Source organism: Oncorhynchus nerka, linkage group LG12 (assembly GCF_034236695.1).
Source record: "Oncorhynchus nerka isolate Pitt River linkage group LG12, Oner_Uvic_2.0, whole genome shotgun sequence".
Classification (NCBI taxonomy): domain Eukaryota; kingdom Metazoa; phylum Chordata; class Actinopteri; order Salmoniformes; family Salmonidae; genus Oncorhynchus; species Oncorhynchus nerka.
Genome location: NC_088407.1, coordinates 68,582,674 through 68,610,482, shown reverse-complemented (window position 1 = coordinate 68,610,482; position 27,809 = coordinate 68,582,674). Strand labels below are relative to the sequence as shown.

Sequence of the window (27,809 nt, the reverse complement as noted above, 5' to 3'; positions counted from 1 at the left end):
TAATCTGTTTCAATAAGGATAAAATACTAAACATGCAAGTGATTCATTTAACATGAATTAATGCATATAAAGGTGCAATATGCAGACATTTCTGACATTTACTGGTTGCTAAAATGCTAATAGTTAGCTTAATTTCAGTTTATGTGACAAAAAAAGCTATGTATAGTATAGTAAAGAATCATTGTACCATCTAAACCGCTGTAAAATATATGTTCAATTACCAAAAATATTGTATTTTCAACTGTTTGAAGCTGGTGTACAAAACCAAAAGTATTCAAAAAGATGCAAAAAGGAAACTTAAAAACAGGAGCATAGAAATTGCACACAAAGAACAGATCTACCACTTCTTAGACTTGCTTTCAATGAGAATGACAGATCTAGAAATAACATTTCTACGTGAATTTGGCCGCTATCCAAAAAGTTACATACTTCAGCTTGAACTATTACTATAATTTACAGTCGATTTTACTTTTACCACTTCTGCAATTCTGTACTGCATCAGTAAGATGACCAATTTAGGCCAGGAAGGTAGGACAGACAGAGTAGGCCAGTAGATACCGGCAGCTGGCCATTTTTTTCCCTCCTAGGATGGATGGATAGAGTAGGCTGGTAGATACAGGCATAGTTTTTTTTATTTAAAAAAATAATAATAAAAATAATTTTTAAATTTTTAATTTTATTAACAACAAATCAATACATAAAGCACATGAGGGAACACAAGCATACATAGATTACAAACAATGGACAATCGAGCTAGGGGGTACAATATCACATTACAATTACACAAGGACCTTAAGGGACATGCATATACTTACAATTGTAACAGCTTTTTTGTTAGTAGAGCATTTAACCGTCTTAAAATACAGTTCAATTTCTTTTTGTAGGATACGAAAATGTGGTTTTCTGTTTGTAAATTTACATTTGTGTATATGAAATTTGGCCAAAAGAATAATAAAATTAATTACATAAAAATGATTCCGCTTATTTCTATTGTATGTAAAGAATCCAAACAGTACATCTCTCCACAATAGTGTAAAATCTTCATAAATGTGTTCAATTATAAACCTACTGATGTCTTGCCACAGTTTTCTTACATGCATACAATGCCAAAAAAGATTGTAGGCTACCACCATGGAGGAGCAGCGTCACGTGTACATTCCACTCACATGTAGAAGTTGCCGCTGCATGTTGTGGGGGAGCGCGCGCTATCATGGAACGAAAGTGTGGGATGAGCTAATATTTTTTGCTGATAATGTTTTAGCCCCTGAGCATTTTGGGGAGAAGGAGACAATACCAAGCGGATGGAACAATATTGGAGAATGACCTATTTTCAACGGCCAATAAATCAACCTTGTTGTCTAGAATCCACGGTGGACCGATTGACGGGTGCACATGGGTACATGTAAAAGGGCTGTCCGCGGCTTTTGAAGATGCCAACTGGCATCGGCTTGAGAAATAGTGGTATATTTAGAATAAACTAGGCTGTAGTCTCACTTGCCTGCCTATATAATAATGGGACTATTGTGTAATTTAATTTGATTACACTATAACAGCATTCTCTCGCCACAGGACACAATTCCCACGTGCGGTTTTCATAATCCAACATCTGAGTAGTGTTTTCCCTGCGGCTCCCAGGGAGCGGGGACTGAGCTCACACATTCACACATGCGAGCTGTTCGCTCCGCTGCCTCCGTCAGAGATCCGCGCCTCGGCTATTTGAAGTGAGGACGGCAACCCGACCCTTTGCTGTTTGAAACTATAGGCATACTCGGGTGATTTCTGCGGTCCGAACCATCTGTGGCACGGCGCTCAGTGGGACGCTATCTGCAGTGATAGGGAGGAGGACGAGCCTGCTGTCCGCTATACCCCAGCCTGTTCCCCGCGTACGGTACAGACATGGAGCCTCTACCGGAGCAGAACTGCACCATGTCAAAAAAGAGAGCTATAGCTAAAATCTTCAAAGTCCGCAAGAGGAGACAGATGCTTTTCGTTCAAGTCTGTTTTATCTGCAGTATTCTATGTTTGGCATGGTGCATGTCCGCCCTGCTCACGAAAACAGGTGAGAAGAATACGAGGGGAAAGGGGTCCCAGGGTTGGCCCGGGGGGAACGTGTTTATAATCACCGGACTGTGTGGAACAAAAAATGAATTTTATGATGTGATTGCGCAAATTGGCAGGCACTGCATTGGTGCCAAATTAATATATCATAAATCTATGACATTATGTCTCAAAAGGTCCTTCTGCTTGCCTGCTTCAGAATATAAATCCGCTAGAATCGGCATAGCGGGACGCTATAATAATAACCATGGTTCGGGATGGAGATTTGTGTTTTTTGTGGCATGCGCGTCATGTCCCATTTTGGGAGATTCTTGCATTTTCAACAAAAATGACATGTAGGCTGCTCATCATTTAAACTGGGCTGGCAGGCAGCACACCTGACTGTTCTGTTTGTAGAATGTGTTTATACCCACTGAATCTGGGACACTCATAAAAGTATAGTTTATGGCCCTGACTGATTCGAGTGGAGAGGTAATCGCAGTGTGTGTGTGCAGGTTCTATAATATAATGTGAGTGGCAGGTCATTCTCAGTCAGTTTTGATTTACGCCAAATACTGTATTCCCTTCTTCAAGACAGTCATAGACATGTTTGTTTTTGTCTCCTATTCATTTGGTTTGACATGTGCTGTCTCTGTCGCCTTGGGGGTAAGGGGGTGGGTCCCTCGCCCGCTGGGTGGGTTTGTGGAGACCATGTCGGTTTGGGGGGCGCGGGGTTGGGTCCCTCGCCTGCTGGGTGGGTTTGTGGAGACCATGTCGGTTTGGGGGGCGCGGGGTTGGGTCCCTCGCCTGCTGGGTGGGTTTGTGGAGACCATGTCGGTTTGGGGGGCGCGGGGTTGTGTCCCTCGCCTACTGGGTGGGTTTGTGGAGACCATGTCGGTTTGGGGGGCGCGGGGTTGTGTCCCTCGCCTGCTGGGTGGGTTTGTGGAGACCATGTCGGGTTCAACCAGTCTTACTTCAGCTACAATATGGCTTCTCTGTATTTAACTGTACTACATCATTCTGGGAAAAACTGAAAAGAGACAGGACAACAGTATCTATTGTCAGTATCAGGTCAGATCATAAAACCTGTACATTTGTTTGCATAGAACATGATTCAACACACATTTACCTGTATGCACTTAGCCCTTTTGGTGCCATACATTATGTGTGAGAGCTGAAAAAGAATACCTATTACCTACGTATACAAAATGATTTACAAGGAAATCAAATATTCTATATGAACTGTGACAAGTCCTTGAATCATTATTTCAGGAGTGGTCACTCACATGTCAGTGTTAATCTGTTGTTCTTGATCACTGAATAAATTGTTACATGAATTGAATGTTACAAAATGATGTAAACAATAGAAAGATAGGGATAGTGTGGAACAGTCAAGACTTGGCTTTGAATCAGCAATTTATTACAGGAAGTAGTATTATGGCATTATGGTATTAAATGTTCTATCACCAATATGGAAGAATCACTTATAAACTGTCAACATTAAGTTAAGTGCTCCAGAATGCACAATCATTTCAGAGGCAAGAATTTGTGAATGTGTCCATGTTTGATGCTGTCTTGCCTTTGAAATGAATTACCCCTCACTTATCGATGCCAGATTAGTTCACAACTGGTATGTGGAGTTTTAATGAACAACACATCCATCAGATTCCTGACTCCTAAAATATGTTAATTTCTGTAACTTTCTCCACACACACACACACACACACACACACACACACACACACACACACACACACACACACACAATAAGTCACAGGGCTGGTGTGTAAATTCTTTCCTACTTAACATTTCACTTTACACCTGCATTAGGGCTCGCTGTATCATAAGACACATTTTTATATTGTGCCATAAAATATGTCTCTGTAGTTTTATGTCCCTGTTTGAACATAATAGGGCGCTATCGAGTTGAACCAGGTGTTGGAACCGAAATGATTTTCCAATCGTTCCATTCCGAGCAGAACCCATACTTGTTTGGTTCCGTTCCAGTGCTCTGACCAGCATAATAAAGTTGAACCGGTTCAAATCCCCAAAAAGTAACGGTTCATATTGCTCATTTTCGTAGATTTTTTTACCTCCTAAAATCAACACTGTTTTTAAATTTAGCTCATGAATTTACTCAAATGAGTATGTACATTTTTGTCTTTAATGTCTTTTTCGTTATGTGTCGGACCCCAGGAAGACTAGCTGTTACCATTGGTGTTGGCTAATGGGGATCCTGATCAAATCTAAATCCATCAATTTGCTTGGATAGAGCAGCGCTATGGAATGGGTTAACTAGTTGTTTACATGTTTGATGGACAGATTAGTGCTTGAAGCACTGAGCATCATGGGTTGACGTGAATTAGAATGTGTTTGGGCTATTACTAGCATCATAACTTCACTGTTTTACATAATTATATACGAGACATTAACCGGTTCCAGAGATGAGAAAATAACGGTTATTTTCAGGGACACCAGAGATCACATTCGTTTCCTGTTTTGTTTCCCTACCTCAAATAACTTAGTTATTTTCAGGGACACCAGAGATCACATTCGTTTCCTGTTTTGTTTCCCTTCCTCAAATAACTTAGTTATTTTCCGGATTTATTTTTTTCCCCCTGAAACTGTTCCAACCCCTGATTTGAACATCAACTGTTTGGATAAAATCTGTCACAGAGAGAGTTCACTAATTGTATTAGAATGTATTTTACTAGGCAAGTCAGTTAAGAACAAATTCTTTTTTTTACACTGACAGCCTACCAGGGAACAGTGGGTTAACTGCCTTGTTCAGGGGCAGAACAACATATTTGTACCTTGTCAGCTCAGGGATTCGATCAAGCAACCTTTCGGTTACTGGCCCAAACCTCTAACCACTAGGCTACCTGCCGCCCCAGAATAACAAGGAGCTTAAGGGATTATAACAAATGATATCATGCATAAGAGGATGGAAGATACATCACCACAGACAAGCCACTGTTAGAGCTGGAAATAGCACTGTCTTGTCCGTTGTAAGCAGGCTTGTTGTTTTACATACAAATGAGTCCCATTATATTCAGTCACACAGTGGCATCAGGTGATTTATATGTTGATAAGTTTGATAAAGCACAACACAGAGCTCAATAAGTATTATAGACTGCCATCCTTATAGTATTGGTTAGTCCTAACAACATTTTAAGCTTCTGACTTCCTGGTTAGACCTTCCTAGATTTATTTCCAGGGATTCTCCAAGTGGGGAGTGGTTCAATACCTGTCTCTTTCCTGTTGTAGGACATGGTCTGGTCCTGGAGCAGGGGCTGGCTGACACATCTGACCGTCTGGGACGCAGGCTGATGGCCTTGGACGGGGACAATAACACACTGGATAAGAATTGCACTGAGCCAGGTAGGTAGTGTTCCCCAACCCTCTACCCCTACCATTACCCTAACCCTATACCCTAAACCTGCAGTTAGCCAGATAATGTCTCTAAACCTGCACTGAACAAGGCAGTGTGGTAGTGAACCCTACTTTTGTCTGGAGCCATGTTGTGTATCTTATACCTGCACAGAGCTAGGTACTGCACTGTACCCTAAATCTGAACAACCAGCCAGCTACTGCAGCTTGGGAGGACTTCATAGGAAAGCTCTTCAGGGAGTGTTATACAATGGCACAGCCCTCATGTTTCCTACAGCCTACACATACTCTGAGTCAGTTAGAAAAAGAACAGATGGAGTGAGATGGGAAAATATTGGTTGCCTTAGATGTTTCACTAAATCTACCACCACTAGCTCTCTAGTTAGTCTATTGTTCGTCAGAATAGCCACAGTTTTTACTACTGTGGTTGTGGTGCAGATGAGATTTGCAAATGTGGGCAACCTGGGTGTCCAGGTGGGTGGGTGGGTGGGGCCTCCAACTGAATGACAAATGAGATGAGTTAGTTTTGGAGGCACAGGACAGAGCTATAAATCTTCATTATGTAGGCGATAAGAAGAGAGAGAGAGAGAGAGAGAGAGAGAGAGCAGAGGACTGAAGCCTGACAGAAAGCAAGCTCAATTACTGTTCCAGTTCAGCATGCAAACCCAAAACCATGATGTTCTGTTCCTCACATAATCATTTCAACATTCTGAACGTAACAAATGATAATATCATGGCAGAAAGACGGTGGTATCATGACATTTTAAATAAAGCTTTTCATTGCTGTGTGTTCACCTTCCCCTTTTGGAGCTGGTCTCAATTTGATATTTTTCTGAGGGTATATTGATTTATCATTGGTTCATTTTTGATGCACTTATGTGTTCATATTGATGCTATAATAATATACACAACCTTCTGCATCAGAACAGCACACGACAGTGCTGATAGTTCCTTTCCTGACAGGACCATTGATGTGCTGATAATCCCTTTCCTGACAGGACCATTGATGTGCTGATAGTCCCCTTCCTTTATTTATGTATTTTTATTTATCTGTTATTTAACAGGTAAGTTGACTGAGAACACATCCTCATTTGCAGCAACGACCTGGGGAATAGTTACAGGGGAGAGGAGGGGGATGAATGAGCCAATTGTAAACTGGGGATTATTAGGTGACTGATGGTTTGAGGGTGAGATTGGGAATTTAGCCAGGACACCAGGGTTAACACCCCTACTCTTACGATAAGTGCCATGGGATCTTTAATGACCTCAGAGAGTCAGGACACCCGTGTAACGTCCCACCCGAAAGACGGCACCCTACACAGGGCAATGTCCCTAATTACTGCCCTTTGGCATTGGGATATTCTTTTAGACCAGAGGACAGAGTGCCTCATACTGGCCCTCCAACACCACTTCCAGCAGCATCTGGTCTCCCATCCAGGGACTGACCAGGACCAACCCTGCTTAGCTTCAGAAGCATGCCAGCAGTGGTATGCAGGGCGGTATGCTGCTGACAGGACCATTGATGTGCTGAAAGTCTCCTTCCTGACAGGACCATTGATGTGCTGAAAGTCTCCATCCTGACAGGACCATTGATGTGCTGATAGTCTCCTTCCTGATAGGACCAATGATGTGCTGATAGTCTCCTTCCTGACAGGACCATTGATGTGCTGATAGTCTCCTTCCTGACAGGACCATTGATGTGGAGATAGTCCCCTTCCTGACAGGACCATTGATGTGCTGATAGTCTCCTTCCTGACAGGACCATTGATGTGCTGATAGTCTCCTTCCTGACAGGACCATTGATGTGCTGATAATCTCCTTCCTGACAGGACCATTGATGTGCTGATAGTCTCCTTCCTGACAGGACCATTGATGTGCTGATAGTCTCCTTCATGACAGGTCCATTGATGTGCCGATAGTCCCCTTCCTGACAGGACCATTGATGTGCTGATAGTCTCCTTCCTGACATGACCATTGTTGTGCTGATAGTCTCCTTCCTGACAGGACCTTGGATGTGCTGATAGTCTCCTTCCTGACAGGACCATTGATGTGCTGATAGTCCCCTTCCTGAAAGGACCATTGATGTGCTGATGGTCTCCTTCCTGACAGGACCTTGGATGTGCTGTCTAATAATAGAAGATTGTGCTATTTTTAGACCACAATACAGCAGTGAGCTGTACAGTATAGACTGACTGAGTCTGACTGACTGCTACTCACACGTCAGAAAAATGCAGGGACAAACACAAACCTTAGAAAATCACTGACGACACAGACATGTTATTACTCTGTTAATTTGAAAGACTGACGTTATTCAAATGGGATAACATGCAGTCATCATTAACAAAAAAGCAAGTTGTAGTTTAGCTGCTCACATCTGTTCACACTGCCTAGGCTGTGTTGACATACACATTGCCATCCTTTGTGTTTTGAACAGCTGGGCACATTTCTGGTGGTATAGTAGATGAATTGCAAACATCAAGGCACAGCACCTAACCTCTGAGTGCTGAATTAACTAACTGGAAATATTTTTATGAATTCAGAATAGAGTAAAACACATCTGGCGAGTTCAGTCCGTGAAGCAGACATTCAGAAGGCCTTATACTGCAATCAATTAATTAATCAATCAAATGTATTTATAAAGCCCGTTTTACATCAGCAGATGTCACAAAGTGCTTACACAGAAACCCAGCCTAAAACCCCAAAGAGCAAGCAATGCAGATGTAGAAGCACGGTGGCTAGGGAAAACTCTCTAGAAAGGCAGGAACCTAGTAAAAAACCTAGAGAGGAACCAGGCTCTTCGGGGTGGCCAGTCCTCTTCTGGCTGTGCCTGGTGGAGATTATAAGAGTACATGGCCATTAAGGCCAGATTGTTCTGAAAGAGGTTCAAACATTCATAGATGACCAGCAGGGTCAAATAATAACCACAGTGGTTGTAGAGGGTGCAACAGGTCAGAACCTCAGGAGGAAATGTCAGTTGGCTTTTCATAACTGAGAATTCAGAGGTTGAGACAGCTGGTGTGGTAAAGTGAGAGAGAGAAAAAGAGAGAGGGAAATGGAGAGGGAGAGAGAGGGCCAAAACAGTAGGTTGGCGCTGCAGTGCATAGCTACCATCTTACGAGCTCCTGACCAATTCTGCAATTTTGTGTGTGTTTTTTTTACACTAATCAAAACTTTCTTTGTACATAATATTTCCGCCATCATTTCTTATGACCGAAAACAGCTTCTGGACCTCAGAACATTGGACATCAGAACAGCTGTGTATATACGGCTCATTCCGGAACAGGCCCTAATCCCCGGAATTCGAAGAGAAAGAGACGGCGCAAGATTTGCAAATCCCTGACGAGATGAGACATCCTTCGTTCTGTTGGCGAACATACAATCACTAGAGAACAAAGTGTACGAGCGCCGTTCCAGACTATCCCATCAAAGGCACATGAAGAACTGTAATATCCTATGTTTCTTGGGAGTATGAACAAGGACATGGATAATATACTCTACATCTGGAGCAGGTTGAGAGCTTCAAGTTCCTCTGGGTCCACATCAACAACAAACTAGAATGGTCCAAACACACCAAGACAGTCGTGAAGAGGGCACGACAAAGCCTATTCCCTATCAGGAAGCTAAAAAGATTTGGCATGGGTCCTGAGATCCTCAAAAGGTTCTACAGCTGCAACATCGAGAGCATGTGATGCAACCTGACTGGTTGCATCACTGCCTGGTACGGTAATTGCTCGGCCTCTGACCGCAAGGCACTACAGGGGGCAGTGCGTACGGCCCGGTACATCACTGGAGCTAAGCTGCCTGCCATCCAGGACCTCTACACCAGGCGGTGTCAGAGGAAGGCCCTAAAAATTGTCAAAGACCCCAGCCACCCCAGTCATAGACTGTTCTCTCTACTACCGCATGGCAAGCAGTACCGGAGTGCCAAGTCTAGGACAAAAAGGCTTCTCAACACTTTTTACCCCCAAGCCATAAGACTCCTGACCAGGTAATCAAATGGCTGCCCAGACTATTTGCATTGTGTGCCCCCCCAACACCCCCCAAACCCACTTTTTACGCTGCTGCTACTCTCTGTTTATCATATATGCATAGTCACTTTAACTATACATTCATGTACATACTACCTCAATTTGGCCGACCAACCAGTGCTCCCGCACATTGGCTAGCCGGGCTATCTGCATTGTGTTCCGCCACCCGCCAACCCCTCTTTTACGCTACTGCTACTCTCTGTTCATCATATATGCATAGTCACTTTAACCATATCTATATGTACATACTACCTGAAACAGTCTGACCAACCGGTGTCTGTATGTAGCCTTGCTACTCTTATAGCCTCGCTACTGTATTTAGCCTGTCTTTTTACTGTTGTTTTATTTCTTTACTTACCTATTGTTCACCTAACACCTTTTTTGCACTATTGGTTAGAGCCTGTAAGTAAGCATTTCACGGCGGACGTGACAAATAAACTTTATTTGATTTGATTTAATAGATGTTTTTTTCTATGCATCGTCACCACCGAATGGCAACTTCGGGTAAGGTGAAGGAGGGAGGTGTGTGTCTCTTTGTAAACAACAGCTGGTGTGCAATCTCCAATATTAAGGAAGTCTTGAGGTACTATTTACCAAGTTTTCAGCTATATTTTTCATAGCTGTCTATTTACTACCACAAATCGATGCTGGCCGTCGGACCACACTCAACGTGCTGTACCAGGCCATAAGAAAGCAAGAAAATGCACATCCAGAGGCGACGCTTCTAGTGGCCGGTGATTTTAATGCAGGGAAACTGAAATCCGTCTTACCTCATTTTTACCAGTATGTCACCTGTGCAACTAGAGGTGAAAAAATGCACCTTTACTCAACACACAGAAACAAAAAGCTCTCCCTCACCTTCCATTTGGAAAATCTGACCATAACTCTATCCTCCTGATTCCTGCTTACAGTTAAAAGCTCAAACATGAAGTACAAGTGAAGCATTCAACACGGAAGTAGTCCGACGCAACGGATGCTAAGCTACAGGACTGTTTGACTAGCAAAGACTGGAATATTTTCATCCAATAACATAGAGGTGTTTACCACATAATTCACTGGTTTAATGAATAACTGCATCGACGATGACATCCCCACAGTAACCGTACCTACATACTGTATCCCAACAAGATGCCTTGGATTGATTACAGGGAAAATCCACACTGAGATAAAAGCTAGATCTGCCGCTTTCAAGGAGCGCGACACTAATCTGGACGCTTATAAGACATTCCGGCAAACCATCAAACAGTCAAAACGTCAAAATAGGGCTAAGATCAAATCCTATTATGCCGGCTATGATTCTCATCTGATGTGGCAGGGCTTGCAAACTATCATGGATTACAAAGAGAAACACAGCCGCGAGTTGCCCAGTGATGCAGCCTACCAGACAAACGAAATTAATTCTATGCTCGCTTCAAGGCAGGCAACATTGAACCATGCATGAGAGCACCAGCTGTTCTGGACGACTGTGTGATCTCGCTATCTGTATCCGATGTGAGTACTCAGAGCATGCACTAACCAACTGGCAAGTATCTTCACTGACATTTTCAACCTCTCCCTGTACCAGTCTGTAATACCTACATGTTTCAAGCAGACCACCATAGTCCTTGTGCCCAAGAACACTAAGGTAACCTGCCTAACTGACTATGCCCCGTAACACTCACATCTGTAGCCATGAAATGCTTTGAAAGGCTGGTCATAGCTCACATCAACACCATCATCCCAGATACACTATACCCAATCCAGTTCGCATACCACCCCAACAGATCAACAGATGACGCATACCACCCCAACAGATCAACAGATGACTCAATCTCTATTGCACTCTACACTGCCTTTTCACAACTGGACAAAAGGAACACCTATGTGAGAATTCTGTTCATTGACGACAGCGCAGCGTTCAACACCATAGCGCCCTCAAAGCTCATCAATAAGCTAAGGACCCTGGGACTAAACATTATGTACAAAACAAGTTACAAACAATGTGAAAAACAAACAAAATAGCACAGTTGGTTAAGAGCCAATAAAACGGCTGCCATCCCCATCTCATCATCACTGTATTGACGCTTTGCCTGTTTGATGTTAAACCATGTATTTTATTCTTGTAATACAAATGCCACTCTGAGACTTCGAAAATACTTAATTGACTCCGCCAGGACAGCGGAGTCAATCACCACCTTCCGGAGACACCTGAAACCCCACCTCTTTAAGGAATACCTAGGATAGGATAAAGTAATCCCTCTCACCCCCTTAAAAGATTTAGATGCACTACTGTTCCACTGGATGTCATAAGGTGAATGCACCAATTTGTAAGTCGCTCTGGATAAGAGCGTCTGCTAAATGACTTAAATATGTTAAATGTTAATTACCATATCTAAGTGGTCATAATGTGCCGTTTTAATCTTGAGGGAACTGCTAAACATTAATTGTCCTCATGTCAAATCAACATCAAAGCATTCCCTTGCTACAGCAAGAAGGATGAGCGGAAGCATCACATATATACTGTAGCTGTATATATATACAGTATATATATATATATATATATATCATCTTTATAAATTATATCATAAATAGGACTGGTGGAGTTATGTCACACATGCAGCTAACAAAAATATATGGAAATGTCTGCTCCACCCAAAATTACAACCAACTAATTGCAGCATTACCGCAAAAATGTAGGAGGCAAGAGGAAGGGGGAGGAGTTAATAAACTTGTCTGTCGGCCCAGCATTAAAGACCAAAATTGGTTAAAGAAAATTGTGATAAATAAAAAGTATATCAGTTTCATTTAAGGACCCAAGAAATGGCAACTGTACCATATAGATTGAAAAAGCGAAGAGATTTTCGATGTGCCGATTCCATGGCACATGGTTATGAACTGATATGCAGAACGACGGCAGATTAAAAACATATAATTTTACAATGTAAATTATGATACAAAACCTGCTCCCACCTGTCTTATAAGTTCCCACAGTTGACAGTGCATGTCAGAGCAAAAACAAAGTAATGAGGTAGAAGGAATTGTCCATAGAGCTCCGAGACAGGTTTGTGTCAAGGCACAGATCTGGGGAAGTGTTCCAAAAACATTTCTGCAGCATTGAAGGTCCCCAAGAACACAGTGGCCTCCATCATTCTTTTTTGAATTTCTTTTAAATTTCACCTTTATTTAACCAGGTAGGCTAGTTGAGAACATGTTCTCATTTGCAACTGCGACCTGGCCAAGATAAAGCAAAGCAGTTCGACACATACAACATCACAGAGTTACACATGGAATAAACAAACATACAATCAATAATACAGTAGAAAGATCTGTATACAGCATGTGCAAATGAGATAGGATAAGAGAGGTAAAAGCAATAAATAGGCCATGGTTGCAAAGTACTTACAAAATAGCAATTAAACACTGGAATGGTAGGATCTGCAGAAGATGAATGTGCAAGTTGAGATACTGGGGTGCAAAGGAGCAAGATAAAAAAATACAGTATGGGGATGAGGTAGATTGGATGGGCTATTTACAGATGAGCTATGTACATGTGAAGTGATCTGTGAGCTGCTTTGACAGCTGGTGCTTAAAGCTAGTGAGGGAGGTAAGAATCTCCAGCTTCAGAGATATTTGCAGTTCGTTCCAGTCATTGACAGCAGAGAACTGGAAGGAGAGGTGGCCAAAGGAAGAATTGGCTTTGGGGGTGACCAGTGAGATATATCTGCTGAAGCGCGTGCTATGGGTGGGTGCTGCTATGGTGACCAGTGAGCTGAGATAAGGCAGGGCTTTACCTAGCAGAGACTTGTAGATGACCTGGAGCCAGTGGGTTTGGCAACGAGTAGGAAGCGAGGGCCAGCCAACGAGAGCATACAGGTCGCAGTGGTGGGTAGTATATGGGGCTTTGGTGACAAAACGGATGGCACTGTGATAGACTGCATCCAATTTATTGAGTGTTGGAGGCTATTTTGTAAATGACATCGCCAAAGGATCGAAAGGATGGTCAGTTTTACGAGGGTATGTTTGGCAGCATGAGTGAACTATGCTTTGTTGCGAAATAGGAAGCCAATTCTAGATTGAATTTTGATGGAAGAAGTTTGGAACCACCAAGACTCTTCCTAGAGCTGGCCGCCCTGCCAAACTGAGCAATCGGGGGAGAAGGGCCTTGGTCAGGGAGCTGACCAAGAACACAATGGGTTCTCAACTGACAGCTACATTAAATAGTACCCGCAAAACACCAGTCTCAACGTCAACAGTGAAGAGGCGATTCCGGGATGCTGGCCTTCTAGGCAAATTTCCTCTGTCCAGTGTCTGTGTTCTTTTTCCAATCTTAATATTTTATTTTTACTGGCCAGTCTGATATATGGATTTTTTTTTGCAACTCTGCTTAGAAGGCCAGCATCCTGGAGTCGCCTCTTCACTGTTGATGTTGAGACTGGTGTTTTGCGGGTACTATTTAATGAAGCTGCCAGAGAACTTGTGAGGCGTCTGTTTCTTTAACTAGACACTCTAATGTACTTGTCCTCTTGCTCAGTTGTGCACCGGGGCCTCTCACTCCTCTTTCTATTCTGGTTATAACCAGTTTGTGCCGTTCTGTGAAAGGAGTAATACACAGCGTTGTTCGAGATCTTCAGTTTCTTGGCGATAGCCAAGAAATGGAATAGCCTTCATTTCTCATAACAAGAATAGACTGACGAGTTTCAGAAGAAAGTACTTTGTTTCTGGGCATTTTGAGCCTGTAATCAAACTCACAAATGCTGATGCTCCAGATACAGTTTTAGTTGAGACTATTCTAAAGGAGGCCAGTTTTATTGCTTCTTTAATCAGAACAGCAGTTTTCAGTTTAGCTAACATAATTGCAAAAGGGTTTTCTAATGATCAATTAGCCTTTTAAAATTATAAACTTGGATTAGCTAACAGCGTTCCATTGAAACACAGGAGTGATGGTTGCTGATAATGGGCCTCTGTATGCCTACAGTATGTAGATATTCCATTAAAAATCATCCAATTCCAGGTACAATAGTCATTTACAACATTAACAATGTCTACACTGTATTTTTGATCAATTTGTTATTTTAATGGACAGAAAATGTGATTTTCTTTAAAAAACAAGGACATTTCTAAGTGAGCCCAAACTTTTGAATGACAGTATATATATTTACATGTTTTTATGGGGGATTGGAAATGATACAGACAATTACATTGATGGAAGCTACAATCTATCTGCAATATTAAAACTGATCTACCCCCTAAAAAAACATATAAAAAAACGGTCATCCCTACTGCCTCTGATCTGGCGGACTCACTAAACACGCATGCTTTGTTTGTAAATGATGTCTGAGTGTTGGAGTGGGCCCCTGGCTGCTTGTAAATGATGTCTGAGTGTTGGAGTGGGCCCCTGGCTGTTTGTAAATGATGTCTGAGTGTTGGAGTGGGCCCCTGGCTGTTTGTAAATTATGTCTGAGTGTTGGAGTGGGCCCCTGGCTAGCCTTAAATAAAAACAAAAAAATGGTGCTGTTTGATTTGATTAATAAAGAATTTGAAAGTATTTATACTTTTACTTTTGATATTTAAGTACTTCCTACTTAAGTGTATTTAAAACCAAATTATTTTAGACATTTACTTAAGTAGTATTTTACTGGGTGACTTTCACTTTCACTTGAGTAATTTTCTATTAAGGTATCTTTACTTTTACTCAAGTATAACAATTGGGTACTTTTTCACCAGTGCTCCTCTCCTCCACTCCTGACTACATGTGCTGCTGCTGCTGCTGCTGCTGCTGCAGGAAGGAGGTGTTGCCTATACAACCAAATACTTTGCTTCTTTCAGCAAGGAGCAACAAAGTTGAATCATGTTTGTAAAGAGTCCATGTAACCACGGAATCGGACTCAATCGCACTAATGCCCTGCCGTCCCGTTTTCCACTGTCCGTTACACCAGAAAATGAAATAAATGACGGTCTTCATCCATAATCGGCGGTTACATGATTATACGATAGTTGTGCCATCCCTAATTATCACTCTGACGTCACTTCTGGAGTGGTGTTGAGAAGTACACAGCTGTACTGTGCAAAGGTCGTCTGTCTGGAGCATAAGGCAGAAAGGAGCTTTTGCATGGTTGTTATTTAAAATTGTAAATGTGCTGTATGCCTGCGATTTGTCCCGGCCCCATCAATCCACTCTACACCAGATACACCTCTATCTGTCTCACCTTCATTTCCTTTCATTTCAATAAAAACAAACAATATGTAAAGAGGGTGGATATCCAGACCTAGTCTTCTAAGACGGTCAGCAATGTTCAGTATCTCCACATTAGTGTCACGCCCTGACCTTAGAGCTTTTGATGTCTCTATTTTGGTTTGGTCAGGGTGTGATTTGGGTGGGAATTCTATGTTCCTTTCTCTATGTTTTTGTATTCCTTTGTTTTGGCCAGGTATGGTTCTCAATCAGGGACAGCTGTCTATCGTTGTCTCTGATTGGGAACCATACTTTGGTAGCTTTTTCCCACATGTTTTTTGTGGTTAGTTATTTTCTGTTTTGTGTTTCTGCACCTGACAGGACTGTTTTGGTTTTCGTTCATTCTCTGTGTTATTTTTGTTATTTAGTGTTCAGTTGAAATAAAAGAATGAACACTTACCACGCTGCCCTTTGGTCCTCACCTTCTTCAACAGATGACCGTTACAGAATGAACACTTACCATGCTGCCCTTTGGTCCTCACCTTCTTCAACAGACAACCGTTACAGAATGAACACTTACCACGCTGCCCTTTGGTCCTCACCTTCTTCAACAGACGACCGTTACAGAATGCACACTTACCACGCTGCCCTTTGGTCCACACCTTCTTCAACAGACGATCGTTACAGAATGCACACTTACCACGCTGCCCTTTGGTCCACACCTTCTTCAACAGACGATCGTTACAGAATGCACACTTACCACCCTGCCCTTTGGTCCTCACCTTCTTCAACAGACGATCGTTACAGAATTCACACTTACCACGCTGCCTTTGGTCCTCACCTTCTTCAACAGACGATCGTTACAGAATGCACACTTACCACGCTGCCCTTTGGTCCACACCTTCTTCAACAGATGATCGTTACAGAATGAACACTTACCACGCTGCCCTTTGGTCCACACCTTCTTCAACAGATGACCGTTACAGAATGCACACTTACCACGCTGCCCTTTGGTCCACACCTTCTTCAACAGACTACCGTTACAGAATGCACACTTACCACGCTGCCCTTTGGTCCACACCTTCTTCAACAGATGACCGTTACAGAATGAACACTTACCACGCTGCCCTTTGGTCCTCACCTTCTTCAACAGATGATTGTTACAGAATGAACACTTACCACCCTGCCCTTTGGTCCACACCTTCTTCAACAGACGACCGTTACAGAATGAACACTTCCCACGCTGCCCTTTGGTCCTCACCTTCTTCAACAGACGACCGTTACAGAATGCACACTTACCACGCTGCCCTTTGGTCCACACCTTCTTCAACAGACGACCGTTACAGAATGCACACTTACCACGCTGCCCTTTGGTCCACACCTTCTTCAAAAGATGATCGTTACAATTAGTAGCTGTAGACTTGCAGCTGGTATCTGCAAGATGCAAAGCCATATCCCAGGTACAAAGCAAGCAATTATGTATGTAATGAGTTAATTATGAGTCTCATCTGAGATAATTAGATGTTTATTTTCATTATTGATTTACTATGCCATTAAAAAGATCAAAAGCAATTATATAATTATCATGCCTTCTTAATGCTCAAAATGCATCATCCCTTTCAAAAAAGCACCAGCATCACTTTTATCCTTCAACTTGAATTCCAACCATCAATACAAATCAGGAGTCATATTTAGAAAATGTTTAATATTTGGCAATGATAAACATAATGTAGTGTATCTCAGCAGGCTTTGATATACCTAACAATTGTTTTTCTTGGCCTTGAGAATGAAAGTAAGTAGCTAAATATGGTTGTCATTAGTAATGGCTATTTCAGAGACACTCTTTAGCTCAAAGAGGAATCATAAACCCCACTTCTCTTTCTTCTGCTCTTTGTGTTTGTAGTGTTCAGACAGAGTAGAGTTACTGAGCACTTCCCTGCACAAAACACATTGTGGGGGCACTGACAAGTCAGTGACAGACAGGGCATCATCTGCTGCTGAACGACAGCTCTGCGTCGTGTGCTGTCGTTCAGCAGCAGATGATGCACTGTCTTGTCACTGATTTGTCAGTGCCCCCACAATGTGTTTTGTGCAGGGAAGTGCTCAGTAATGAGTCTCTCAAAACGAACAAATGAATTAAACGACACGTCCTGACCAAACATCCACGCCATGGTAGTAAACCCAGGGAGTTCTTTCAGAGCAAGGCAGAATGCTTCAGGAAACAGTGCTTCGACAGTGGAAAAGCAAGTCAACTAGCAAGGCTTTGTTGTCATTATATACCAGGTGATGATAAGCAGAAATAAGGGAGTACTAACTATCATAGAGGTAGATGTGAGTTTCTTTTTCGAACAATCCCCTGGCCTTGTAAACAGCTAATAGCTAACATTCGCCAAAGCAAGCTAGCTACTGATAGTGCAACCCAAATAACAGTAAAGATGAAGATGAAAACTGATCAGGCCTACTGTACATCTTACTGTAGAAAGGATTGTTGAAAGAAAGACTAGGTTGAAACTGTTGCTGTTAAAATACATGTAATCATTATTATTCTTAACTGGAATAAACTGATTGAAGCAAGATGCTGTTTGAGGCAAACACACTCACACAGTTCTGGCTTGCTCATCTACAGCAGGAAGTGGTCTTTTGCCCGACTGAAAAAGCAGTAGATGTTCTGAATCAGTTTGGCACCACATACCTATGTCAGTCAGGGTTCTCAACTCTGAAATACTTTTAAAAAAACAAGTACACAACAGTTTCAAGGCCGAGCATGACCTCAGTGTTGCACTGTCAAAAACGGAGCCCAAATAGACATGCTTGTTGAAAACTTCAACCAGCCACATACTGTACCTCTCATTAGGACAGTGTGTGTGTGTGTGTGTGTTTTCTGGTCTACATCTGTGTGATGTGATCAATCAGTTTATTCCAGTTCAAAATAAAAAATGATTTATTATATTGTAACAGCACCACTTCCAACCTAAACAGATATGTACTGTTGAAGTCAGAAGTTTAAATACACCTTAGCCAAAATCATTTAAACTCAGTTTTTCCAATTCCTGACATTTAATCCTAGTAAAAATGTGCTGTTTTTGGTCAGTTAGGATCACCACTTTATTTTAAGAATGTGAAATGTTAGAATAATAGTATAGAGAAGGATTTATTTCAGCTTGTATTTCATTCATCACATTCCCAGTGGGTCAGAAGTTTACATACACTCAATTAGTATTTGGTAGCATTGCCTTTAAATTGATTGTTTAACTTGGTTCAAACATTTCAGGTAGCCTTCCACAAGCTTCCCACAATAAATTGGGTGAATTTTGTCCCGTTCCTCCTGACAGAGCTGGTGTAACTGAGTCAGGTTTGTAGGCCTCCTTGCTCGCACATGCTTTTTCCAGTTCTGTCCACAAATGTTGTGGAATTGAGGTCAGGCGTTGTGATAGCCACTCCAATAGCTTGACTTTGTTGTCCTTAAGCCATTTTGCCAAAGCTTTGGAAGTATGCTTGTGGTCATTGTCCATTTGGAAGACGCATTATTATTATTATTTGATTTATTTCACCTTTATTTAACCAGGTAGGCCAGTTGAGAACACCTTTATTTAACCAGGTAGGCTAGTTGAGAACACCTTTATTTAACCAGGTAGGCCAGTTGAGAACACCTTTATTTAACCAGGTAGGCCAGTTGAGAACACCTTTATTTAACCAGGTAGGCCAGTTGAGAACACCTTTATTTAACCAGGTAGGCCAGTTGAGAACACCTTTATTTAACCAGGTAGGCCAGTTGAGAACACCTTTATTTAACCAGGTAGGCCAGTTGAGAACACCTTTATTTAACCAGGTAGGCCAGTTGAGAACACCTTTATTTAACCAGGTAGGCCAGTTGAGAACACCTTTATTTAACCAGGTAGGCCAGTTGAGAACACCTTTATTTAACCAGGTAGGCCAGTTGAGAACACCTTTATTTAACCAGGTAGGCCAGTTGAGAACACCTTTATTTAACCAGGTAGGCCAGTTGAGAACACCTTTATTTAACCAGGTAGGCCAGTTGAGAACACCTTTATTTAACCAGGTAGGCCAGTTGAGAACACCTTTATTTAACCAGGTAGGCCAGTTGAGAACACCTTTATTTAACCAGGTAGGCCAGTTGAGAACACCTTTATTTAACCAGGTAGGCCAGTTGAGAACACCTTTATTTAACCAGGTAGGCCAGTTGAGAACACCCTTATTTAACCAGGTAGGCCAGTTGAGAACACCTTTATTTAACCAGGTAGGCCAGTTGAGAACACCTTTATTTAACCAGGTAGGCCAGTTGAGAACACCTTTATTTAACCAGGTAGGCCAGTTGAGAACACCTTTATTTAACCAGGTAGGCCAGTTGAGAACACCTTTATTTAACCAGGTAGGCCAGTTGAGAACACCTTTATTTAACCAGGTAGGCCAGTTGAGAACACCTTTATTTAACCAGGTAGGCCAGTTGAGAACACCTTTATTTAACCAGGTAGGCCAGTTGAGAACACCTTTATTTAACCAGGTAGGCCAGTTGAGAACACCTTTATTTAACCAGGTAGGCCAGTTGAGAACACCTTTATTTAACCAGGTAGGCCAGTTGAGAACACCTTTATTTAACCAGGTAGGCCAGTTGAGAACACCTTTATTTAACCAGGTAGGCCAGTTGAGAACACCCTTATTTAACCAGGTAGGCCAGTTGAGAACACCTTTATTTAACCAGGTAGGCCAGTTGAGAACACCTTTATTTAACCAGGTAGGCCAGTTGAGAACACCTTTATTTAACCAGGTAGGCCAGTTGAGAACACCTTTATTTAACCAGGTAGGCCAGTTGAGAACACCTTTATTTAACCAGGTAGGCCAGTTGAGAACAAGTTCTTATTTACAACTGCAACCTAGCCAAGATAAAGCATAGCAGTTCGACACATATAATAACACAGAGTTACACATGGAATAAACAAACATACAGTCAATAACACAATAGAAAAAAATATATACAGTGTGTGCAAATGAGGTAAGATTAGGGAGGTAAGGCAATAAATAGGCTGTAGTGGCGAAGTAATTACAATTTAGCAATTAAACACTGGAGTGATAGATGTGCAGAAGATAAATGTGCAAGTAGAGAAACAATTTAAATAAAAACATGGGGATGAGGTAGTTGGATAGGCTATTTGCAGATGGGCTAAGTACAGGTGCAATGATCTGTGAGCTGCTCTGACAGCTGATGCTTAAAGTTAGTGAGGGAGATATGAGTCTCCAGCTCCATCGTTTTAATTGGTATATTGTAATTACTTTGCCACCATGGCCTATTTATTGCCTTACCTCCCTTATCTTATCTCATTTCCACATACTGTATATATATTTTTTCTATTGTGTTATTGACTGTATGTTTGTTTATTCCATGTGTAACTCTGTGTTGTTATATGTGTCAAACTGCTTTACAGATGAATGTGGTACCTTCAGGCATTTGGAAATTGCTCCCAAGGATGAACCAGACTTGTGGAGGTCTACAATTGTTTTTCTGAGGTCTTGGCTGATTTCTTTAGATTTTCTCATGATGTCAAGCAAAGAGGCACTGGGTTTGAAGGTAGGCCTTGAAATACACCCACAGGTACACCTCCAATTGAATCCAATGATGTCAATTAGCCTATCAGACTCTTCTAAAGCCATGACATAATTTTCTGGAATTTCCAAGCTGTTTAAAGGCAAAGTCAATTTAGTGTATGTTAACTTCTGACCCACTGGAATTGTGATACAGTGAATTATAAGTGAAATAATCTGTCTGTAAACAATTGTTGGAAAAATGACTCTTGTCATGCACAATGTAGATGTCCTAACCGACTTGCCAAAACTAGTTTGTTAACAAGAAATTTGTGGAGTGGTTGAAGAACGAGTTTTAATGACTCCAATCTAAGTGTATGTAAACTCCCAACTTCAACTGTAAGAGTGTTTTTAATGGGGGAAAACAAACATGAATAGATATTTATATGTATTTTTCATTTGATTGTTATTTGTTGTTGTCTATATTGCATTTGTTTTAGGCATAAGGGCAATGAAATGTGCTGGAATGTATGTATAGTTGCATATTTTCCTAAGCTTGGGTCCCAGGAGAAAACAGATTTTTGGGGGGGTTTCCAGGCTGAAAAAGTTTAGGAACCCCTGTTTTAGGCTATCTTTAAAGCCTAAACTTTAAGACCTAACTGTACGCATGCCAAGTAGCCTACATGTCAATCATCAAATGCTTTTTGGAATGGGCAGAACAAGTTAATGTCGATCCACAAAGGCAAAAGGACAATGTCAGAGTTTAATTCAATAATAGAAAAGCTGCGAAACGGGAATTTGAAAATAAAGAAAAGGGAGGAGCAGAAAATGTATGTTTGGGGAAGATTTGCTGAAGTGGTAAACGAGGATGATAGCAGTGTTATGTGTGATGATTGTGAGGCGCTGTTAGATACTGTAACGTGTGCACTGGGAGTCGGGAAGCAAGTTCAGGGAGTGCATCATTTAATAAACAACTGAACAAAACAAGAAACAGAAACAATGACACCTGGAGAAGGAACCAAAGGGAGTGACATATATAGGGCAGGTAATCAAGGAGGTGATGGAGTCTGATGACGCGCAGGTGCGCGTAACGATGGTGCCAGGTGTGCTCCATAACGAGCAGCCTGGTGACATAGAGGCCGGAGATGGAGCACGTGACAGATACCATCTGTAGAGGTACTATCTTGATCAAGATCATAAAAGCTGATAGTATTCATCCACAAAAGAATATGCGTACATGCCAAACTGAAATCTTATCAGAAACATGTTGGGTCAAACTGATGTAATTTGGAAATTTGGCACAGAAAATCTTTTCAGTTTTCTTTAGTCAGGCTATTGCATTTTCTCCCCGGTTCCTAAACGGTCTTTGCTCCACGAAAGAACTAGATTTATGCATTGATTCAATTGATTTATTACATTATTCTGGTGAACAAAGGTTCATTTAGTCTTATATGACAACATATAATGACAGAAGAGAAGCTGCGTGTATCTAATTATATACAAGTTGACTAACAACTAAAATGTCTGAAATTATAAGCTGAAACATAGTGTATCTAAATCAGGCCCAAAATAATACTGCACCCCTTGTCAATAAATAGTTCAGCTGACTGTAGCCTACAGCGCATTTTCTATATTAGGGGGTTAGGTCCCGGTGCTTGCCTCAGATTTTAAATGTATCAAATATAGTGGAGTGATTGAAGATGGGTTGTTAACAATTGCGGGCGGGTACAGGTGAACAAACAGCTGACCCGCGCACCACAAGTAGATATGTATAGGGGTAAGATGACTAGGCATCAGGATATATAATAAACAGTAGCAGCAGTGTAAATTATGATTGTATGTGAGTGTGTGTGCATGTGTGTAGTCAGTATACAGGTGTGTGCATGTTATGTGTGTGTTGGAGTGACAGTGTGCATGAGTGTGTAGAGACCTGTGAGTGTGCATAGAGACAGTGCCAAAATCTAACTCAAATAGTCCATGTAGCCATTCTGTTAGCTATTTAGTAGTCCTATGGCTCAGGGATAGAGTCTGTTGGTGTCAGACTTGATACACCGGTACCACTTGCTGTGTGGAGGCAGAGAGAACAGTCTATGGCTTTGATGGCTAGAGTCTTTAACGATTTTCCATGCCTTCCTTTCACACCGCCTGACATAGAGATCCTGGATGGTAGGGAGCTTAGCCCCAGTGATGTACTGGGCTGTCTGCACCACCCTCTGTAGCGCCATGCGATTGAGGGCGGTGTAGATGCCATACCAAGCAGTGATGCAGCCAGTAAAGATGTTGTCAGTGGTGCAGCTGTAGAACCTTTTGAGGATTTGAGAGCCCATACCAAACCTTTTGAACTTCCTGAGGGGGAAGAGGCGCTGTTTAAGTCCTTAGCGATCGGACACCAAGCTCTCGAACCCGCTCCACTGCAGCCCTGTCGATGTGGCTGCAGTGTACTCCCTGTTCAACCATTTGATACAGATTATGAATTTTCGCTGTCTCTGCACATGCTTACTTAACCAAGCATCATGCATGTAATTAAACAGCCACTATGAGGTTGTAATGTAGATTTGACCTGCCAAAAATGTATGTGTGCCAGACATGGGTGTCTCTCTCCCCCCTCTCTCTCTCTGTCTTTCTCTCTCTCTCTCTGTCTCTCTCTTTCTCTTTCTAGCTGCCTAGTTATCTGTTAGAGAAATTAAGATATTCAGTAACAGTCAACTTCACACACACACACACACACACACACACACACACACACACACACACACACACACACACACACACACACACACACACACACACACACAGAGCTCTCAGGACAAACACACTGTGTACAAACCTAACTTCTGGATTGCATGTCTGTCTCTTCACATTTGTTGTTGTGAGACATGGCACTAGCTGAATGCGCTGGCTGGCTTTTGTTTACTGCAGAGAGAGTAATGGTGTTGTCTTCAATTATTGATCACTGCTGGTTGGGTTCCTCAAACTGACTTTTAAGGGAGCACCTGTCAGGACAGGAGGATCCTGGGTAGGAGGATTGCGGCATAAAGGGATCACCCATTAGGGGAGGAAACATCAATGACACTCCACAAACATTTGGCTGACCCTGGTCCATGGTCCCCGATCGGTCACAGGGTTGTTAGGGTGGGAGTCCTCCTATGGCACATTTCATGTCCAGTCAGATTAGACACAGCAGTGAACCCAAGACAGATTGATCTGTGCTATTTCTGGGGTTTAGTGTTATGTGTGTCTTGATTAACGATGTGTAAACCAAAGATCTACAATTTGTTATCCAAAGATCTACAATTTGTTAACAGAAATTATAAGAGCAAAGTTTTAAAAACCCCAAACTGATTTCAATGCATTAGGCTATTAAACAAACGCTTAACTTATTAACCAATACATTTATAATGAATCTGTTTAGTTACAGTATATACTGTAGTCTATATGGGAAATTAAAACTGCCTCACTCTTTCGCTAGCTCATGTAACAATTGTGAACACACTATATCAAAATGCAGACTCCAAATTTCATGAGTTGTCAGGTTGAATTGTTTAATCAAGGCTAGCAGACAAGGCTAGTGGTGTGACAGTGACAGACTGCGTAAGCGCTATGTGGACTGGAGCAGGAGACTGCTGATGACGCTACGCTGTATCTAGCTTACAGCTCAGATAGATGGTCTCCCGTCTCCTTCCCTTCCTCTCTTCCCCTCCTCTCTTCCCCTCCCCTCCCTTCCTCTCATCCCTTCCTCTCTTCCCCTCCTCTTTTCCCTTCCCAGGGGGTAACCTTGAGGCCTGTCCTCTGTTATGGAGGAGGGTGGGGGAGGGAATCGGCTGCTGAGGGCCTGCTGGATATCTGATCAAGACTACAGTGTCCCCACCATTTGATATGCCTCTGGGAGGGAAGCTGCTAGTACTACTACTGCTGCTACATCTGCTATTCTCGGTGCTAGAGAATACTACTGTACTGTTGATAATAATGTCAATATATGCAGTTATTCATGCCCTTATTGAGTGAACCCGTTTGCTCTTTGATTCTTTTATGTTGCATTTTCAGTCGGTACATTATAATATTTAGAATTGCGTTATTATATTTGATGTGTTATCTATGACTTGATAATAACAGATATATTAATTTGCTACTATTTTGATTTAAAGGGAATGTAATCAGCCTAGATTGATTTGGTGAGAGAGAAAGATGTCTGTTCATTAGTTGTGTAGTAGTGTGGTTTGATTGGAATCGGAGTACATACATACGTCTCCCTTCTGTATCCCATGTGGGCATCTTATGTCTAGTGGGCTTCTGTCCAACCTCCAGAGAGAGATGCAACTGGATGACGTGGTGAGAGAGGGGGGAAGGAGACAGAGAGAGTGGTGACAGAATGCAATGACATCATTGGTTGGAGAGGTTGCAGATGGACATATGGATCTCGCTGTGTCTCTGGAGATGGGGTACTGAGTAGGCCGCTGATCTGATCCAGGAACAGATGGACCGTTTGGGCAACAGAGCCTAACCCTCCACAGCTTACCATTCCTGAGGGAGATCACCCTGTGGTGAAGCATGGCATTCACCCACATAGATCTAGAGGCAGGACTGAGATTCATCCACATAGATCTAGAGGCAGGACTGAGACTCACCCACACAGATCTATAGTCAGGACTGAGACTCACCCACACAGATGTAGAGGCAGGACTGAGACTCATCCACACAATCTAGAGGCAGGACTGAGACTCACCCACACAGATCTAGAGGCAGGACTGAGACTCACCCACAGAGAGATAGAGGCAGGACTGAGACTCGCCCATACAGATCTAGAGGAAGGACTGAGACTCACCCACATAGCTCTAGAGGCAGAACTGAGACTCAACCACACAGATCTAGAGCCAGGACTGAGACTCATCCACACAGCTCTAGAGGCAGGACTGAGACTCACCCATACAGATCTAGAGGCAGGACTGAGACTCACCCACACAGATCTAGAGGCAGGACTGAGACTCACCCACACAGATCTAGAGGCAGGACTGAGATTCACCCACACAGATCTAGAGGCATGACTGAGACTCGCCCACACAGCTCTAGAGGCAGGACTGAGACTCACCCACACAGATCTAGAGGAAGGACTGAGACTCACACACATAGATCGAGAGGCAGGACTGAAACTCAACCACACAGATCTAGAGTCAAGACTGAGTCTCACCCACACAGATCTAGAGGCAGGACTGAGACTCATCCACACAGATCTAGAGGCAAGACTGAGACTCACTCACACAAATCTAGAGGCAGGACTGAGACTCACCCATACAGATATAGAGGCAGGACTGAGACTTACCCACACAGAACTAGAGACAGGAATGAGACTCACCCACACAGATCTAGAGGCAGGACTGAGACTCACCCACACAGATCTAGAGGCAGGACTAAGACTCATCCACATAGCTCTAGAGGCAGGACTGAGACTCACCCACATAGCTCTAGAGGCAGGACTGAGACTCACCCACATAGATCTAGAGGCAGGACTGAGTCTAACCCACACAGATTTAGAGGCAGGACTGAGACTCATCCACACAATCTAGAGGCAGGACTGAGACTCGCCCACACAGAACTAGAGGCAGGACTGAGACTCACCCACACAGATATAGAGGCAGGACTGAGACTCACCCACATAGATCTAGAGGCAGGACTGAGACTCACCCACATAGATCTAGAGGCAGGACTGAGACTCACCCACATAGATCTAGAGGCAGGACTGAGACTCACCCACATAGATCAAGAGGCAGGACTGAGACTCACCCACACAGATCTGGAGGGAGGACTGAGACTCACCCACACAGATCTAGAGGCCGGACTGAACTCACCCACACAGATCTAGAGGCAGGACTGAGACTCATCCACATAGCTCTCGAGGCAGGACGGAGACTCACCCACACAGATCGAGAGGCAGGACTGAGACTCACCCACACAGATGTAGAAGGCAGGACTGTGACTCGCCCACACAGATCTAGAGGCAGGACTGAGACTCACCCACACAAATCTAGAGGCACGACTGAGACTTGCCCATACAGATCTAGAGGCAGGACTGAGACTTACCCATACAGATCTATAGGCAGGACTAAGACTCACCCACACAGATCTAGAGGCAGGACCGAGACTCATCCACATAGATCTAGAGGCAGGACTGAGACTCACCCACACAGATCTAGAGGCAGGACCGAGACTCATCCACATAGATCTAGAGGCAGTCCTGAGACTCACCCACACAGATCTAGAGGCAGGACCGAGACTCACTCACATCGATCTAGAGGCAGGACTGAGACTCACCTACACAGATCTAGAGGCAGGACTGAGACTCACCCACACAGATATAGAGGCAGGACTGAGACTCACCCACATAGATCTAGAGGCAGGACTGAGACTCACCCACACAGATATAGAGGCAGGACTGAGACCTGCCCATACAGATCTCGAGGCAGGACTGAGACTTACCCACACAGAACTAGAGGCAGGACTGAGACTCACCCATACAGATCCCAGAGGCAGGATGGACTCTCAGACTTTTAGATTTTGTCTGAGACAATGAAACTCTTTTAAGCAGGTTAAGACTCAAGCTCTAGTTTGGAAGCAGGACTTTCAGATTCGTCTAGCTCTTTGACGCAGGACTTTCAGACTCATCTAGCTCT

General features: G+C 42.8%; 1 protein-coding gene across 2 annotated transcripts in view; it reads left to right on the top strand.

Annotated features, from left to right (window-relative positions):
* The first annotated feature begins 1,177 nt into the window (after window positions 1-1,177).
* The window catches only part of LOC115138650 (sodium/potassium/calcium exchanger 4-like), a 44,455-nt gene continuing 17,823 nt past the window's right edge, over window positions 1,178-27,809 (top strand). For both annotated transcript variants that reach the window (XM_029675740.2, XM_029675739.2), the window contains exons 1-2: window positions 1,178-2,059; window positions 5,305-5,418. In XM_029675740.2, the coding sequence (XP_029531600.1) occupies window positions 1,897-2,059; window positions 5,305-5,418 (277 nt within the window). In that variant the 5' untranslated portion in view covers window positions 1,178-1,896. The remainder of the gene's footprint in view (window positions 2,060-5,304; window positions 5,419-27,809) is intronic.